The sequence below is a fragment of the Pongo pygmaeus genome, chromosome 10, assembly GCF_028885625.2.
Source record: "Pongo pygmaeus isolate AG05252 chromosome 10, NHGRI_mPonPyg2-v2.0_pri, whole genome shotgun sequence".
Taxonomy (NCBI): Eukaryota; Metazoa; Chordata; class Mammalia; order Primates; family Hominidae; genus Pongo; species Pongo pygmaeus.
Window position 1 is genome coordinate 36,105,322 of NC_072383.2, and position 19,173 is coordinate 36,124,494.

The 19,173-nt window shown below is 34.4% G+C and overlaps 1 protein-coding gene across 2 annotated transcripts in view; it reads right to left on the minus strand.

The window, feature by feature from the left end:
- Positions 1–19,173, minus strand: part of CPNE8 (copine 8) — a 264,159-nt gene that overhangs the window by 25,728 nt on the left and 219,258 nt on the right. For both annotated transcript variants that reach the window (XM_054443312.2, XM_063672626.1), the window contains 3 exons: positions 13,598–13,725; positions 5,556–5,658; positions 3,822–3,879 (listed from right to left, as the gene is read on the minus strand). In XM_054443312.2, the coding sequence (XP_054299287.1) occupies positions 3,822–3,879; positions 5,556–5,658; positions 13,598–13,725 (289 nt within the window). The remainder of the gene's footprint in view (positions 1–3,821; positions 3,880–5,555; positions 5,659–13,597; positions 13,726–19,173) is intronic.

Below are 19,173 nucleotides of genomic sequence, written 5' to 3' on the forward strand. Positions count from 1 at the left end.
TATCATAATTATGTAAAATCTGTATATTACCAATAATAAGATAATTATCTCAATGCAGAAGACATTTTTTAATCTCCCTTACTTCTTGGATATGTAAATATAACTCATTATGTTCAAATACTTTCAGTAATTAATTCTTTTTATATCTAAATTTGCTTTTACAATTTTCACATGACTTTGGGACATAAATATGCACCAATGGTAACATTCAGTGGTCACAAACACTTCTCCATTATTCTCTAATATGTTAATAATTTACAACGATTACCCTATACTCATGCTAAAATAGGAAACAAGGATTAGATGATAATCTAGGTCTCACTTTCCACAATCTTCTACAATCCCCATTGGTCTTTGTGTTTCATTCCAATTAATGAAGAAAAGGACAGTCATTTAGGCAATACTGTATTAGCATGAGGTCGTATAAAATATCTCCCACTTTTCAGCATGTCTGGTTTAAAACACTGTAGACAGCAAGAAGTGGAGGCTGTGCTTTTGAGAGCAAGAAGAGAGATGGTGTGTAAGTGGTGGAGGGGTCAGGCCTACTCTTCAGGTGTGCAGACCATCTGGTCCTCAAGCAGGTGGAGATTATGAACCCCAGTCTCCCACCATTACCTCTTCCTGGAAAGGTGTGTGAGACAGATCTGCATTTCTTTCTAGCCATGGGAGACACAATGAAGTTAGAAACCTTTTTATTTATCCCCTTCGTCTAACTCGAATCAAAGCAGATAGCAAGATGCTGTTTTAATTTGACTTTTTGGCTGCCTTTTAAGTATAAAGAAATCTTGCTTTGAGAAATCTTTCTTTATAATAAAGGTTCTTTTTTAGTAGTGAAAAAGAGTCACTGGAGGAATTTATGTAGATAGTTTTAAAATTGTCTTATCAAAATACAGAGTTAAATTTAAATACTCAATCTAATAGTTTATTCTTATTTCCTCTACCTTCAAAGGACAGATGGCAAAATATTGTATTTCTTGCCCATGCAAACAATGTCTTTCAGGTTAAAAAATGTGTAGATGTTGGACTTATGTGGTTAGCTGATGAAATCTGTGATATGGTTTGGCTCTGTGTCCCCGCCCAAATCTCATCTAAAATTGTAATTCCCATGTGTTGAGGGAGGGACCTGTAATCCCCACATGTAGAGGGAGGGAAGTGACTGGATTATGGGGGTGGTTCCCCCATGCTGTTCTCGTGATAGTGAGTGAATTCTCACGAGATCTTATGGTTTTATAAACAGCCCTCTTTCCTGCCCTCTCACATGCTCTCTCTCTCTCCTGCCACCATGTAGAATGTGCCTGTTTCCCCTTCCACCATGATTCTAAGTTTTCTGAGGCCTTCCCAGCCATGTGGAACTGTGAGTCAATTAGACCTCTTTCCTTTATAAATTACCCAGTCTGATTTCTTTATAGCAGTGTGAAAACAGACAAACACAATTTGCGAGTTGGATTTAGGTCAGTCAGTTCATATGTGTGATATATACACTTACTCTAGAGTAGATTTGGAAGTGTCATGAGAGGCTCCTCTGACAGGAGAGCAACAATTTGACTAGTCAGAGATTTTTCTATATTAAACATGAGTTTAATATAGAAACTTTTTTTAAGCCATGAAGAGATGTGTTTTGAAAGGAAAAAAAGAAAAATATTTTAGAGAAGCACCTATTGTCACCTAGCAGAATAATCTACTTTTCTAGTACTGGGCCCAGAAATTTTTCTATACCATTAAAACTTCCATCATGGTGAAAACAGAAACCAGGTGTTACAGGAGCCTAATTCCCTGTTCCCATGTTTCCAGAGGAAAATTTCACTCTAACTTCTGGGACGGCAACTTCCCTTTTCATCTACAATCTTCATTTACCTTTCTGCATGGAAAGAGGAATAGGATTACTAAGATTAGGAGAAATAACTGAGCTTGAATCACTCTCATTTGGAGCAGCACCATCCTCAGGATAAGTGTAATTTCTCTAGGTGGCATGCTTAATAGGCAAAACTCTGCCTCTATAAGGAGAAGTCCTGGAGATAAGAATGAGATAATTTAATCTTGGAGGGAAAAAGTAATGGGAATGTGATTGTCCACAGGTTAACCCAAGTTCTCAAATTCTGCATTGCTAGTAATAAAGCTGATAGAGTGATCAGAATGATTCTTGCATATATTTTTTTCCAGTTAGTTCAGGACCTCACAGAGAGAAATGATGAATTATCATACCTTAAAACCCTAACAAATTTGCTGGGAACTAAAGAAATGAAGAAAATAAATAGCTGTGGCTATTGGATAAGGACAGTAGCCAAACGGCTGTGCCTGCTGCTCTGTATAGAAATATATTACCAGAAATATATGCCAGGAAGGGTCAGTGGCTTTGCATTTATGAATCAGGTGTGGGAGCTCTCAAAGAAAAAGAACTGTTCGAGGTTTACCATCTCTGAGGTCATATGCCTAAAGGTGGACTTCCATAGGAGTCTGAGAGACCTGAGATATATACCCATGAAAGATACATCCTTCAAAGGCAAAAGCAAATAGTAGCCAAAGAAAAAAGCATGAGTTATTTTAGCCTACCAACTGGTGAAGTTTGTGAATCACAGTCTATCACCAGTTAATGCAGATTATCAAGTGTGCAAAGCATGGAAAGGAAAGATGTCTTAGCCTTCCTGTCTCCAGAGAGGTGTCTGAAATTCATGCCTGAAGTACAACTCAAGTAGATGCTAATAGAGATAGAGAAAATAACAAGAGAAGCAGTGTCACTGAGGGATAAATGACTTGCTTTTGAAACTGTAAGATTATCATGCTAGAAAGGATGACCAGCCAAGATTAGAATTTAGGGATTCCAGGGTCAGCAATACAACTTGCTTGTGGTGCTTTACCTGAGACTGACAGCTCTGTATTATTCTCATGGAGGAGGGACTGGTGGTTAAATAAGAATCACCCCAGTGATAATTACAATCTAGTTAGCCACCTATGTGCCTAAGTTAACCAGTAACTTACAAAGATTTTGTCAAACATTCTAAAACCATTCTCATTTCCAAAGCCTCAAGCTAAATAAGCTTCCATTGTTAATATAAAACACCTGAACCGGGTGAATATTATGTGGCTGTGTACTTGCTGTCTAGCACAAAGTTCTCTTAAAGGAATTTATCAGATGACTAGGAACATTTACCCAGATCACTCGTTACACAAACATTTGTCTCTTAATGGGCATTTGAACAAGCCTTGAGCTTGAATGAAAAACTACCCAGTATGCCAATTTAGCATAATTATATAAAGTCTCATTAAATTTCAGCTGGTCAGCTCCATTTTCATTTTACTTTTCTCTTTCATATGACACAACTTCTTTGTTTATAAGGCTAATGTCTATCAACTTGCTAGAGCCTGAAAACCCATTAAATTAGCATATTATGCTTATGTTAACATTTCTTTTCACAACCTAATGATTTATTAATTTAGCACTCATCCTTAAAGGGTTTTAGTGAACCCAGAGTGTGTTTTGCCTTGGGAACAAAAACTCAATTTATCACTCTGTCAGTCTTAGGAGATATTATTTTGAGGTACAAACTATCTCTAATGAAATGGAAAGCTACATGTTGAAATAATCTATAAACTAGAGAGATAATATCCTAGTCAAAAGACAGGATCTTTTAATTGGCACACCTGAATAGATATCATCATGAGCTATCTATGTATATGTCTAATTATGGACACCTGAACATTATATACAAACCCAAATACACAGTCACATCCTTCTAAAGAGACAAGAATGGCAGAAACCTAAGAGCATGTTACATTAGATTAAATGAATTCCCAAGGAATATCATTGAAATTTTACTACTCACCATCAAATTCTGCTGGTCCAACACCTACTATAATTATTGACATTGGAAGTTTTGAGGCCTTCAAAGAGAATATACAATTAGGTTTCAATTAAGAAATTGAGTTCTTAAGAAAATAATTAAAGGCCAGGCATGATATCTCACACTTGAAATCCCAACACCGTGGGAGGCCAAAGAAGGAGGATTGCTTGAGGCCAGGAGTTTGAGACCAGCATGGGCAACATAGTGAGACCCCATCTACACCAAAAAATAATTAGCCAGGTGTGGTGGTGCGTGCTGAAGTCCTAGCTACTTGGGAGTCTGAGGTGGGGGGATCACCTGGGCCTAGGAATTCGAGGCTGCAGTGAGCTATGATTGTGCCACTGCACTCCAGCCTGGGCAACAGGGTGAGACCCTGTCTAAAAAAAGAAAAATTAAAAAAGAAAAAATAATAATTAAAAAGCAAATATAACCGGAGTTTTATTTAATATTTTTTCACAGATGTTCATTAAAATAATTTGTGAGCATATTCAAAATTGTTAATACAGAATAATATACTTGATTCCATTCTTATCTTTTCCAAACTCTCTGCACACATTAATCCAGTGGGACATTCTTTGGAAGTGACCAGCCCTGGGTAAGATCAAATAGAAGGTAAGGAGCACCTACTTCCACTTGCTACTCTCAGACAAAACCTTTCTAAGCTGACTTTGGGTATCTTTTTCCTCTTTTCATGTTCTTTCTCCTCCAAAAATCTTTCAGTTGCTAAAGGGGGAAAGTGGTAACAGATTCATAAAATAGTAGTAGTACCATAATCTACCTCATTTATACCCAAGGTTAGAAAAAGCAATTTTCACAGTAAATGAGTGAATACAAATGATCATTACAGAAAGTTAGTACTGTTATGCACTAACTATCTTTGAGATTTTGAGGGAGACTAAATATTTCATGTTATAACATGTTTTTTCCATATAACATATCACATATCATCACTTAAATAATTTAATAGTAAGAATGTGAGATTGATCGAGCAATAGATAGATGGAACACTAGAGCAACCATATCTTTCGCTGTGAAGGTCACTGAAATATGACTAATTATTCCTCAGGGCATCATGTCCTCTTAGTTAAACCTAAATTACTAAGTCCATATTTTAAAGTGCATATTAATGCAACTCATTCCTGCAGCCTATATTTATCAAATGTCTACTTCGTGCCAAACACTGCTAAACCTAGCGACTTTACAGATTACCATCTAGTAAACATAGATTTTATAGATTAGTAAACAATCAAATAACCCTAAAAAAACAAATATACAATTAGGAATTATAATGAGCAGGATGGTTTTTTAATCAATCAGTCACTATCCAGTTCTACAGAAATAGCAATTAGCTATCATAGTTCTCTTCTAACTGGAATGTAAATGTTAAGAAATAACCAGTATAAATCACAAGATTGTACACAAATAGATCAAACTAATAGAGGTTAACACACACATGCCTGTGAAAATTATGCTATTATCTTTCTTTTTCTTTAGGCAAGAATTTTTTTTAACTAAAATAATTCATATCCCTTAGCTTGATCCCCATGGATCAGTGGTACAGATGTATATGAGTTGTCTGGATAAGGTTAAGGATGCAATCTGCTGCAAAGGTGTGGTGATTTTATTTTATCATTAACTAAAATAGACTCCAGTCTCTCTCTAAGTAACGCCATGTTGTCACGTAGCCAGCCCAATACGGAGTGACCCCCCACTTACATTAACTATGGACTCCTTAGTCTGGGCCATATCTGAGATAACACCATCTGTAACAATCAGAAGCACAAAATACTGGGAGCCATCCTTTACAGAAGAAGCATATCTGAAAGGCAATGAAAAGGTAAGGAAAGTAAAACAGTTTTCTATATGTGATGGTTGATAAATACAATTGGGAATAGTTAACAAACATTTTAATCTCAATAAAATATTTGAACATGTTAGAGGTATATCTTATGCAAACTTTCAAATACACAATTATCTGAAATAACACACTAGAATAACTGCAATGTTAGTGCCTGCTGGCACACAGAAATATCTGGTTGCCTTAGAAGTTCATTTACTAATACAAAGTGTGTTAGATGAGTGACTATTTAGTACAAAGGAATGGACATAGCTTTTGGAAATAGACTTATCCTGACTAAGCAACACATTATGTAAATGATCTTCAGTAAATTACCTAAGCTATGTGAATGTTATTTTCTTAGCTTTAAAATTGAGATAATAACACTCACATCTTTATATTGCTGCATGAATTAATAAAGAATTGCATGTATGGTACTCAATATAAGCATTGTATAAATGATAGCAATAATCATAAATGCTTTTGGTTTTTGAACTACATAGAGGTAATGGTTGCAACATTACAAATTTACTAAATGTCATTGAATGGTATACCTTTCAATGGTGAATTTTATTATGAAAATTTCACCTCAATAAAATTACACAATAGAAGAAATATTTTTGACACATCCATAGCCAAGTCTTAATATATGTTAAATCTATGAAAGATGAGATGGAAGAGTTATTTCAAAGCACAAAATTATGTATATGATAACATATCAAATAATAGTAATTTAGAGGGGAATTTTATGAATATGTTACATTTCATTACATTTCTCTTTTCCTCTAGTTTTCTACATTCTAGATATCTAGATTATATTCTTTATAGCGATAATTTTTACGATTTTTGCACCTGGCTGGTATGCAATCCATGTCCAGTGCTAAGTAAGCATTATGGTTCTCTTAGGAGATAGGATAGTAAAGAAGACCTTGATCTGTATTTCTAAAAGTTATCAAGTAAAAATTCCCTTACAACCTGAAGGATTAATGAAAATTCCTTTACAATCTTAAGGAGCCCAATGAATTCCATTTGAACAAGTTGGTGACAAACAAATAGTATAAAACGTATGTCAGGGCACAACTTATTTCTTGAGTAGCAGAATTTAAAAACATATAAAGAAGAAAAATACAACTTTCCCCATGGACTACAGATACTAAGATTTGTCCATGCTACTAATAAAATACTGGTAATTTTGAAGATTGTTAAAGTAAATATTGTAAGTGGCATGCTCAATCACACCCTGTAAGCAGGATGTTGAACAGGTTCCACAATGTACTATCAAATTAAAAATATCCCCATAATACTGAACAATTGATCCTGGACATTAAAGAATATGTATTAATTTAGTAGTAACACAACCAGTGGAAAACAGTCCAAAGCAGTTATAAACCTATTCTCCTATTCCATGTTTAACTCTTTTTGTTTTAAAGAAAAGAAATCTAACAATTTCCCCCAGGATCTCAATTTTTAATTTTTAAATATCCATTATTTTTTAAGAAAGCATTTCTTACTATGATTCAGAAAGATAGGGTTTTATATTTCATGAGAATAATGAAAGACTCTAAATAGTAGTGAAAACCTTCTTAAGTACAACAGTATAGCTTTTATGCTTTTCTTAGCAAATGGTACTCTTAAAATGTAAAATATCTACCAGATTAAAAAACAATACAGACAGCTGACTACTATGCAGTCATATAAAATACTACTTCCAGTGGCTTAACTGATTTTCTTTGGATACACCAGAATGTATACCTAAGAAAAGGATGAGAATATATTCACACTATAAGAGAGTTATAGATACAGCCTAAAGCAGATCATAGTAAACTTGGAATTTTGCTGAAGTTTGTTTTATCTTAAAAATTCATAGAAATTTTACACTTTATGATAAATATATGCTTGTATTAATATTTTATATCTCCTCACTTTGAAAAACATTAAAGCTGTAGAAAGTTGCATGAGTTTATTGTGTGACTGTCACTACTGCTAGGCATATGTAATTTGAAAATCAATTACATTTTACTTTTAAGTGCTGTCCAATCCATTTTAGTCTTTATCACTTTCGGCACCACAAATTAATCTTTTAAAACCAGTTGTTGCTTCTTTGGCACTTGTTCTACATGTTGGCACATTGTTGCACTTTGCAAGTAAATCTAAATTTCAAACAAAATCAATGTTGTATTACCATTTATTCTATTTAGCCTTTTATTTTAAAGTACTATCATTTCTTCTAATTTAGTTATTATTTTAAAAATATTATATATTTAAGATAAAATAATTAACATGCTATAGAAATGGATGAAGTAAAAATTATAAGCTGGCCACTCCTCAGTACTTTTTCTAGGAGGTGACACTGATATATAGGCTCACAGATTCAAATTATATTTTAAAGGTATTAGAGAAGCTTGCTTCTTAAAAGAACTTGATGGGGAATCCTTTTATAAATTGCATAATTAAGTCTTATTATTAAAAGCCAGCTGTCTTTTTTGAAATATAGCCTATCTATAATTTATATCTTAATATTACTATGATATATCTGAGAGAGAGGTTAACTTTGTCAGGGCAGTACAATTCAAACACATTTCTTTTGCAGTTCTTTGAAAGAAGTTTCTGGGATTATTTCTATAAAAGTTCATATCTGGTTGGCTCAGATTCGTGGAATATTCTTTCAGCTTATTATTAGTTCACAAGAGTAGAGAGGGCAAGAATATAAGATAAGAAACTGACTTAGGGATGTTTTATTTAAGTAGTTCAATTATGATTTGCACAATGGATTAAAACTTCTTAACAATGAATAAAGGAATACATTAAAATATTTCAACACAAAGTAGCAGAGCAAATTTTATGTTACCACATGTCACCCCAAACTACTTTTGACTGGGCAATGAAGTGATCACTGTATCCACATAGATAGGTAGCTTTGTTGCATTTTCTTTTGTGTGACTTTACCTCTGTAGCAGAGATAAAAAGGTTTAAAGATGTAAGGCGTCAAAACATAGTGATTTGGAGTCAGATTATTCTGGTTTGAATTTTAGCTCCACCACAAATGATCACTCTATGTATCTATTTTATCATCAGCAAAATGGAAATGACACTACTATCACCTTTTAGAGTTGTTGTGAAGATGAATAGATAATCCATATTATAGCACTGAACATGTTGCTAGAGAAGATCATGGGCTCCATAAGAATAGTTTTTATTTTATTATTGATTGTACAGATTGAATAAATAAAGCATAATATATTAATTTGAAAATTAGTTATAAGAATTCCAAAATAAAAAGTTATTTCCTAAAAAATGAAAATTCATTTTGGATAGTTATCTGGATTTTAGAAAGTTCTCAATATCAGAAAAAAACAGAAAAAAATTACAAATAGCCAAAAGATAGAAACTGATAGATCCCCCTTAAAATTGATATGTGACAGCCTCAAAACAAGTAACTCATTAGGCACAGGAAACAAAAGACTAATAGGAAATAATGAATATATTTAAATCAAGTGAAGAAATTTTCATAATAGTCTGAAAAGATACTTGAAATTTTCATTAGGATAGTAGTTTATTTTTGAAATATTAAGCTGGTATAATATACCAACAATTTAAATTTATTTCAAATTACTTAAAATTATTGATGAAGAATTCTAGATGAATAGAAATTTTTTTAAATGATAAGAACAGGAATGTAAAGATGGTTTACACTATATACAAGAGGAAACAGATTAATCAGGGGATGCTTAAAACTCCATTTTATTCAAACTGCATTCCATAAAAACCATTATTTTTAAAATATTTTTCTTTCTATTGTGATTAATAAGATTTAAACATAGTATTTTAGACATTAGACACAGTATTAAGTTCATATCTGCAAGAACCTAAAATTATTTCTCAGAATTTAAATTTGTTGTCAATTTACAACATAATGGCAATATATTTCTTTGTTTTAGCAGGTAGGATGATGATGCTTATGTGTCAACTAGACTATAAATCCCACTTATTTAATCAAACATTATAGATACAGTTAACGTCTACCATCAAATGACTTTAAGTAAAGGAGCTTCATCCAATTAGTTGAAGGCCTTAAGAGCACAAACTGGTTTCCCAGAAAAAAAGGAATACTCACATAAGGCTGCAGTATGAAATCCTACCTGAGTTTCCAATCTACCAACCTGTCCTACAAATTACATTCTTGCTATCCCTTACAATTGCGTGAGCCAATTCTTTAAAATATATCTCTATATTTTATCTATGTCCATGTCTATATGTCTCCTATTGGTTCTGTTCTCTGGAGAACCCTGACTGATACAGTAGGTGTTAATCACAATCACATTTCCATAGGTCATTAAGATTGGCTAAGCATTGTCATTTAAAAGAGCATTTAGGCTGGGCCCAGTGGCTCATGCCAGTAATCCCAGCACTTTGGGAGGCTGAGGCGGATGGATCACTTGAGCCAGGAGTTGGAGACCAGCCTGGCCAACACGGCGAAACCCTGTCTCTTCTAAAAATACAAAAATTAGCCAGGCCTGGTGGCACATACCTGTATTCCCAGCTACTCAGGAGGCTGAGGCACAAGAATCGCTTGAACCTGGGAGGTGGAGGTTGCTATGAGCTGAGATCGCATCACTACACTCCAGCCTGAGTGACAGAGAGACATTCTGTCTCAAAACCAAAAAGGTTCTTTAGTTTCCTATTATAACTTTGTTAATTAAAGTGAACTCGGCCAGGCACGGTGGCTTACGCCCATAATCCCAGCACTTTGGGTCGCCAAGGTGGGTGGATCGCCTGAGGTCAAGAGTTCAAGACCAGACTGGCCAACATGGCAAAATCCTGTCTCTACTAAATATACAAAAATTAGCCAGGCATGGGGGTGGGTACCTATAATCCCAGCTACTTGGGAGGCTGAGGCAGGAGAATTGCTTGAACCTGGGAGGCAGAGGTTGCAGTGAGCCGAGATCATCCCACTGCACTCCAGCCTGGGCGACAGAGCAAACAAACAAAACCTCATATGGTATCAGATAATTTAATTAAACAAACAGGTACAGGTATCTCAGTATATCCAAAGTACTGTAGCTTTTATTTTTATATGTATATATGTGCATGTACATGAATGTCACAATGAATAATTCCTCCCTTCAATGTGGAAAAGATCTACATGTAACCACAGAGTAGTATCAAATTAGTAATAGACATATGCATGGAATGATATCATAGACCAGAAGAAGCAGAGATTCTCTGTGACTGAAGCGCAGTACATTTGGGAGAATGTGGAAATGAGGTTGGATGGGTGAGCGCTGGTTGAATACTGGATGTTCTTGAATGCCAAGCTAAACCGTCTGCACTTAAATTTATGACAAGGCACCAACAGATGTTGAGTAGGATTTTACATCATTTGAAATGCTGTTCCCCAGACAGCACTGGAAAAGGAGGACTGGAAAGGCAAGAAATCAGAAGCAGGGGCTGGAAAGCCTCAAAAAAAAAGCATATCAAACCTTCAAATTTTATAAATTTGATGCTTTGAGTCTTGTCTATCCTACAATATTGTTACCTCATTAATATTACCTAAAAAGTCAAACAGATCAGAGATACACAGATATGAATCCTAAAAATAAACATGTGCTTAAAATTGTTATTCTTAAAAAGAGTAAGCATTCTTTAAAATGCTTATAGAAAATGACAATAAAAAACTGAGCTTTTACCCACATAGAAAATATACTTAAGGAAAATAATATCAAGCCAATATAAAAAGTATGAATATATATTTGTTTTGACGTTGCTAAAAATAATTTTTAATGATATTATATTAACATATACAGAATTTGTTTTTTAGACATTTGTTGAATACTTAACTCCTACATAATGGGTATGATGCTAAGTACTGTTGATAAGCTTTTAAGAGTTATATAAAGCAAGAATTTTATATAAATATAGGTCACACACACTATAACTATGGCACTTCTCTTAATAGAGAAAAAAATAGTACCTTGTCTGCTTAGTTGTTAAACTTTTTGAATGATAATTTTGGGTCAGACAGAAATTGTCTGTCTCAATACAAGCTTAAAAATACAATTAAACATAAAATTCAAAGATGAAAGGATAAAAGCATTTCTTTTGTAGCCTTATACTAAGAAATGTATACATGGAACTTCCTATATTGTATTGGAGGGAAAAGATGACTCTTAAATAGCCATCTTTTACTGTTTTTCTTAATTTTCTCATGTAAAAAATAATAAAGAATTATTAGATCATAGTTTATTTTCAAGGAGGCTGAAAGCTTTCACTAGCAGGTGCTCCTATTTTCAAGAACTTATAAAATGATGGATAAAACAAAAAACCACAATAGAACACTGTGGAGCCTTTGACTTTAAATGTATATAGAAATGCACCTAGATATTTTATATCTATCACTTTAACTGTTACTATAAATATACACCAGGAAAAATTATGAAATTACTTGGTAAGCATTGATGAGCACATTTCTAATAACCAGCATGAGTTCATACAAAAGAAGTCTTGTCATTTTTCTCTTATGTTTTTATAAAAAAGTGATCTGCAGGGTAGTGTGGCCATCAATTATAATTTATCTTGCATTAGCATGGTATTATATTCTGCTTTATTTGACTGCCGTCAATATATAGTATATATGACATTACTTACATCAGCTAGTATAATAAGCTAGGATATGTTTTTCAGATTGCAAGTAATGACCCATTAATGGATTGTGAGATCAATTTTGGGGGCCAAGATTGTATTTAAAAAAAAGAAATAGAAAAGAACAGGTGCCATAGAAATAAAGATAAAACAGGTAAGACTAAGTACCATTTCATGAGTAACTTTTCTGGGGGGTTGTGTATGTACAGGGTTAATATATATTAATAAAATTCATATTTTAGTAGAGATTGCAGATGATTTTGTCTGAAAAATTCAAGTCGAAGGGTCACACTCAGAGAACAGTCATCAATGTATCACTGTCAACCTGAGTTGGAGTTCCACAGGGAAGTTGCACTGGGGTCAGCCCTGGGTGCAAGGGATATTTTAGCATTTTGTCCATGTCCCAGATAATGAAAAGTAGAGCACACTGAAGTTGACGGTAATATTCATTAGGGACGATAGTAAAGTACTAGAACCTTCAGAGAACTGGGGTTTCACATTGCCTTTGTACTTGATAAACTGACCAAAATACAGAATTTTTTTCAAGTGCTGGCTACATATTTGAAAGGATATGCAATTTCTAATTATCTCAAAATAAGTCAGGGTGTCATAGGATTTACATAGGCCAAACTTTCTAGGGATTTAAAAAGTGTTGTCTAATTCATTTACGTACTAATGAAAAAATGATAAGTATGTATAGATTTATTTTTAACATTTTAACATTTTCTTCAGAACATGTACTTGGAGTAATAAGCAATTATATTCTGATCTCAGTACTATGTACTATATACAGGTAGAGCTCTGGGAATTTATAAATTAGCTACTATATTAATTTCAGAGAGATTAAAATAATGTGCCCTATATATCCCTGAAAGCTTCAAGTAGTCATCTAATAAAATTCAGTCTCTTACTACTTCTATGCTACTTATTACTATTATGGAATGTGATATTAGATAAGAATGATTTACACAGTTGACATCAGCATTGATCTTGTTATTTTCCTCATGGATGCCTTTTCCTAAGAAGAAGTTTTCCTTAGTTGAACAAAGATAGTTCCTAACATAACCCAGCAAATGTTTCTTCACTTGAGATTTTAATGTACAGTTGTCAGCAAAGTATCATGATTGTTTGATAGAGACTCTAACATACATTTTTTCCCCACTTTCTTGGAGGTAAACTAGAAGAAAACAACTTTCATGTGTGGAGTCATGCTAGCAACAATGTTATGAGTTCACCATGTTCCAGTATATCAGAATAAGCACCTTGTCTACTCTCTACCTACCTTGCTACATGATTAATTACAGGAGCAAAGTTGGTGGGCCCATACAGTTGTACAGATTTCAGACTCCTGTAATAAGCCTCCATGACCCCCTCAATGCCATCACAGTAGGGGTTTTGAGGATTCCCATTCTGTAGAAATTTATAGGCAAAACAAAACAAAACAACAGTAAAAAAGTAAATCTCCGTGAAGATCAATTGAAAAAGACAAGAGAATAATACACGTTGACACTCATAAATATTTTCTGAAGAACACTTATTTATAAATTTACAATAAGAAAACAATAATACATTAAGTGATCAACAATAGATTATGATATATTATGCAGATCATAACATGATATAACGTACAATCATTAAAAATCTATACTCTTAAAAAAATGGCAGAAGAAAATTTTAAATAAGAAGCTGAACACCACAACAGCCTAAAATTAATAGTATCTTAATTTACACAGGTTTGGGTACATGTGGAGATAAACATATAGAAATCCTAAAAAGAAGAAAACCAGCGTATTAATAGTGGCTACCTCTGGGTGGTTAGATAACTGATAACTTTACTTTCATCCTTTAACCTATTCTCTATTTTTCCAATTTTTCTGCAGTGAACATGTATTAAAATTAGAAAAAATAAATGCTATCAATTCAAACAATTTCACCTGATAGCAGAAAAAATGTAAAATATCTGCCACATGAACATTTTCAGGCCACAATTGATAACTCCAAGTAGAGAAGGAGTCAGAGGGAATATAATTTGGTGTGGGGAACACCAAGACAAGGCAAAAGGAAAGGAATAAAAAAAAATCCAGGTCATTAAAGGGAAGTGGAGCTTGCTGTTAAGAAGCTCTTATTCTGGGAACAGTGCCCAGAAAGGCAACTTTAACCCAAGCTCTTATTCTGGGGACAGGACCTGAGGCAACTTTAACCCTGAACACCTAGGCTGGCTTTTTCACACCTTAAATGCTCTGTCATTATTAGGTTTAATTCTCCTAGTCCAAATTACACAAATAATACAAGACCATGTATTCGTTATCTATTGCTATGTAACAAATTACTCCCAAAGTTATACCCTCTGTATAGCGGCTTAAAGCAATGAACATTTATTATCTCACACATTTTTGAAGTCTCAGGAATCCAGAAGCAGCTCAGCAGGGTGGTTCCTGAGCAGGATCTCTCATGAGGTTGCAGTGAAGGCCGACCTGGGCTGCAGTCATCTGAAAGCTTGACAGTGGACAGAAGGATCTATTTCCAAAAAGGCTCACTTACATGGCTGTTGGCAGGAGGCCAAATGGACTCTCCACAGGGCTGCTTGAGTGTTCTCATAACATGGCAGCTAACTTTCCCCAGATTGAGTGATCCCAGAGAAAGAGCAAGGACAAAGCCCCAATGCCTTTTATGAGCCAGTCTCAGCAGTTACATATCATTACTCCTACTTTAATCCATTTGCTAGAAATGAGTTACTAAGTCTAGTTCACACTTGAGAAAAAGAAGATAGCCTCCACTTCAGGAAGGGGAATATCTAAAATTGTGTGTATATATTTTTTATGCACTAGTGATAGTAACCACATTTAAACAGAGTTAGGAATAATTTTAGCATACATGTTTTTACTTGAACAATCACAAGTAACCAGTAATTTATAACTAAAATTTGTTGAATTCTATATACCAAGTTTTATACTAAAATATTTACATATATTATATAACTTTTATAACCCTAAAAATGTAGGACTGCCATTAACCCCACTTTATAAAGAAACCAAGGCAATGAGAACTTTGATATTGTGCCTAAGGTCACACAACACGAAGAGGAGAGCTAAGATTTAAACCAAGCAGTCTAACTCCAGAGCTCAATTTCTTAAACACTATTATGCTACCAAATTATGAAATGCCAAGCTTTTTTTTTTTTTTTTTTGCGAGACAGAGTCTTGCTCTGTTGCCCAGCCTGGAGCATAATGGCCGGATCTCGGTTCACTGCAACCTCTGCCTCCTGGGTTCAAGTGCTTTGCCTGTCTCAGCCTCCCAAGTAGCTGGGATTACAGGCATGCACCACCAGACCCAGCTAATTTTTGTATTTTTAGTAGAGGCAGGGTTTTGCCATGTTGACCAGGCTGGTCTCGAACTCCTGACCTCAGACGATCCACTTGCCTTGGCCTCGCAAAGTGCTGGGATTGCAGGCGTGAGCCACCGTACCCGGCCAAAATGCAAAGCTTTCTACAAGGCTGGGGAGCTTAGGAAACGGGGCCAAATGTTACCAACTACTTCAATTTTATCATTCGTGATAGAGGGATTTATATCCACTTTTTTTTCTATTAATTTTGTCTTTTCTTCAAACATTTTTATTAACCCTCATACATTTTTGAAAGTATAAAAATAAAAGCCTGCTTTACATTATAAAACTGGTTGCATGACTTGGCTGAAAATAGAATGTAAAAGTTTAATATTTAGCACAAAGCAGTTAGTGTTTTGATATTAATCTGAGCCGACCTATTTAACATTCCTTTAAGATTTTATGGTGCTCTTTTCCCTTGATAAGGTATGAAGCTAATTAAAATTAAAACTCATTACTGATTTTGGGCATATAAAAATGTATTATATATCTACCTTAAGGGAACAGTTACAAACTAGGGTAGTCCTGAGCTACTTTTATTTTTTAACATGTTGATTGGAGGTTTACATTTTGATGAAACTGTATGTTATCACTATTTCTCTGGAATTGAAACTACAAGGTCACCATTTTTCTCTTCTTTGATAATGGAAAGGTAATCATTAGATGTTCTATTCATCAACATGGAATGTTTAATGATTTGTGAATTAGTCCTACCATAATAAGTTGCTCTAAGGTTTCCTCATATGCCTTAGATGATAAGAATACCTCACATAGAATTAGGCCTTCTTTTTCGTATATGCTCTGGATTATATCAGGATTATTTAAAATATTTTATAGCTACTAAAATGAGATTTTCTTCCTAATGAGAAAGTTGTAATGAGTTATAAAAAGATTTTTAAGTCTGTTACTTGCACACACACGTTTATAGCGGCACAATTTGCAATCGCAAAAATATGGAACCAGTCTAAATGCCCATCAACCAATAAATGGATAAAGAAAATGTGGGGTGTGTGTGTGTGTGTGTGTGTGTGTGTGTGTGTGTATACTACAATTCTACTCAACCATAAAAAGGAATGGAATAATGGCATTCACGGCAACCTAGATGGAGTTGGAGACCATTATTCTAAGTGAAATAACTCAGGAATAGAAAACCAAATATTGTCTGTTCTCACTTATAAGTGGGAGCTAAGCTATGAAGATGCAAAGGCATAAGAATGATATAATGGACTTGGAGACTGGCAGGGAAAGGTGGGAGGAGGGTGAAGGATAACACAGTGACCACTGCTCAGGTGATGGGTGCATCAGAATCTCAGAAATCACCACTAAACAACTTATCCATGTAATCAAAAACCACCTGTTCCCCCAAAACTAGTGAAAGAAGTAAAAACATTTTAAATGTGTTTAAAAACTCATTTCTTGAAATAATTATGCAGGGAATCAGTTATTGCTTGTTAAAACAAATTAGAGTAAGTCCAGGTGTGGCTCTGACACAAAAGTAAAACACAGGATTTTTTTTTTAAATAGCACATTTAATTTTGTTGTTTATTAATGAAGAGGGCAATGGATGCCTTATTTCATATTTCCCTCCTAATTAACAACCTTTCCATTTATAAAATAATACATGTTAACTCGTAGAACACATAGAAAAGCACAAAGATCTGACTTTAAAATGATCAATAATCTCACCACTCAGACTTAAGTGGGGGAGGAGTGCCCAGCTCGCACCCATTTTTCCTCCCATTTAGCTCCCTCAGGGATTGTGCTGAGGGTGTGGATTCAGCTCCATGCAAGAAGTCTGTCATCTCTGTTGCTGCCTGCAGCCTGTGACACTTTTCAGCAGGGCTAACAAGCTGACAAAATACTGAAAAGAAGCTCTTAGGGGATGTTACTCGACTCTGAAATGTGACTGTTGCTTACTGTGGGAAAAAGCTGAGAGAATTCTTCCTTTTATCAATGAACAAACACCTATTGAGCTTCTGTTTTATATACAGTACAGTGTTAAAGACTCTTAGTTATTAAATTGCTGGTGCCTACTTGGCAAAAAAATACATACACATAAATATTAAATTGCATACATTTGTATAAATGCCAAAATAAGTGAAAAGCATGCAAGTGCATTTAGGTATTTCCCAGGAGAGATCACTTGGACAGGTGTAGTGTTTCTCTGTTGGTCCACATGGAAGACCTTCTTTTAAGGACCACTGGCCACAAGCTCATTAGAAATACCTCTACCAGAGCTCCGCAAATTATTACGTTTTCAGTTATAACCCCAAAAGGAGTCATCAAGAATTATAATGAGAGGAGAGCAATGACTCATTCTTTTCATAACCATAAGTCTTGAAATGGTAATATTAGGAAATTCTTCCTTTCCTCTCCCATTCCTTTTCCTTTTCTCATAGTGTGTCTCACATAAAAAGCTGGGATTTACTGAGACCTTTTCAAATGAGCAAAGCTTAAGTTCAACATCTGTACTAGCCAAAACTTATACACTGGGGGTAATTTAAGTTGTTAAGAAGACTCCCTTGCTATCCAAAAGAATTATGTGAATTTGGTGAGATAAATAGGTTAATGTTAGAGAACATATATCAAAAATTCATACCATGGAAATATGAGGGTTTATTAACACCATGTAGTTCATGAAAGACCAGACCGTCATGAAACTGAACTTTTTGTATTTGTCATTTTCAGTACCTACAGATAGATATTGCAGTGATTTAGGATGAGCTTAACACAGAACACTTCAGCAAGAATGAAATCAAATACTATCTCACTAAAGACCTACTTAACCCATATCTGCCTTATTTATCCAACAAAACAGAAGTGCTTTGAAAAAAGTTAAAGTAATATAATCATTCAGTAACATTAAAGTTGAGGCATTATCATCAACATAATCATTGTTGTTTTCATCGTCAATTTGAGAGGCTATTCTTCATAGATTTAAAGGGGTATGATCTCTATTCCATAAATGTTCGAATGGGGCTCAAAGAACAGACTATGGTGTAAATAACAAAAAATATATATCATTCCTTAGCAGTAGATACTTGTATAGGTTTGGTTACAAGGGGTAAGTGTGGAGGTAGGAAAAGGAGAAAAGTGGAGGGGAGGAAAAAGGAAAAAAATACACACTAGTGGAGGAAGAAATGTATGGAAAGAAAGTTAATAAACCTCTCATTTAGCTTAACACAATTATTCCTTTTCTTAGGCTTTAAAATAGCTCATGACCTTTTTCCTCAGGCACTTCAGACTTAGAATCATATGAGTGATTTTCATGGTTTTATAAGTTTCTGGGAGATTTTAATTTTCTAAGACACAACAAAGTCCCAACAGATACTCATTTTTATGACACTGGGAGTGTGGCATGTGGGCTATTTCATGGAAGAAAGAATTAAGCCCTCCAGCAACCTCTCTAGAAATTGTGTGGGTGATGGAATAGAAAAGTAAGAATAAATACAAAAATAAAAATGTAATACTCCTCT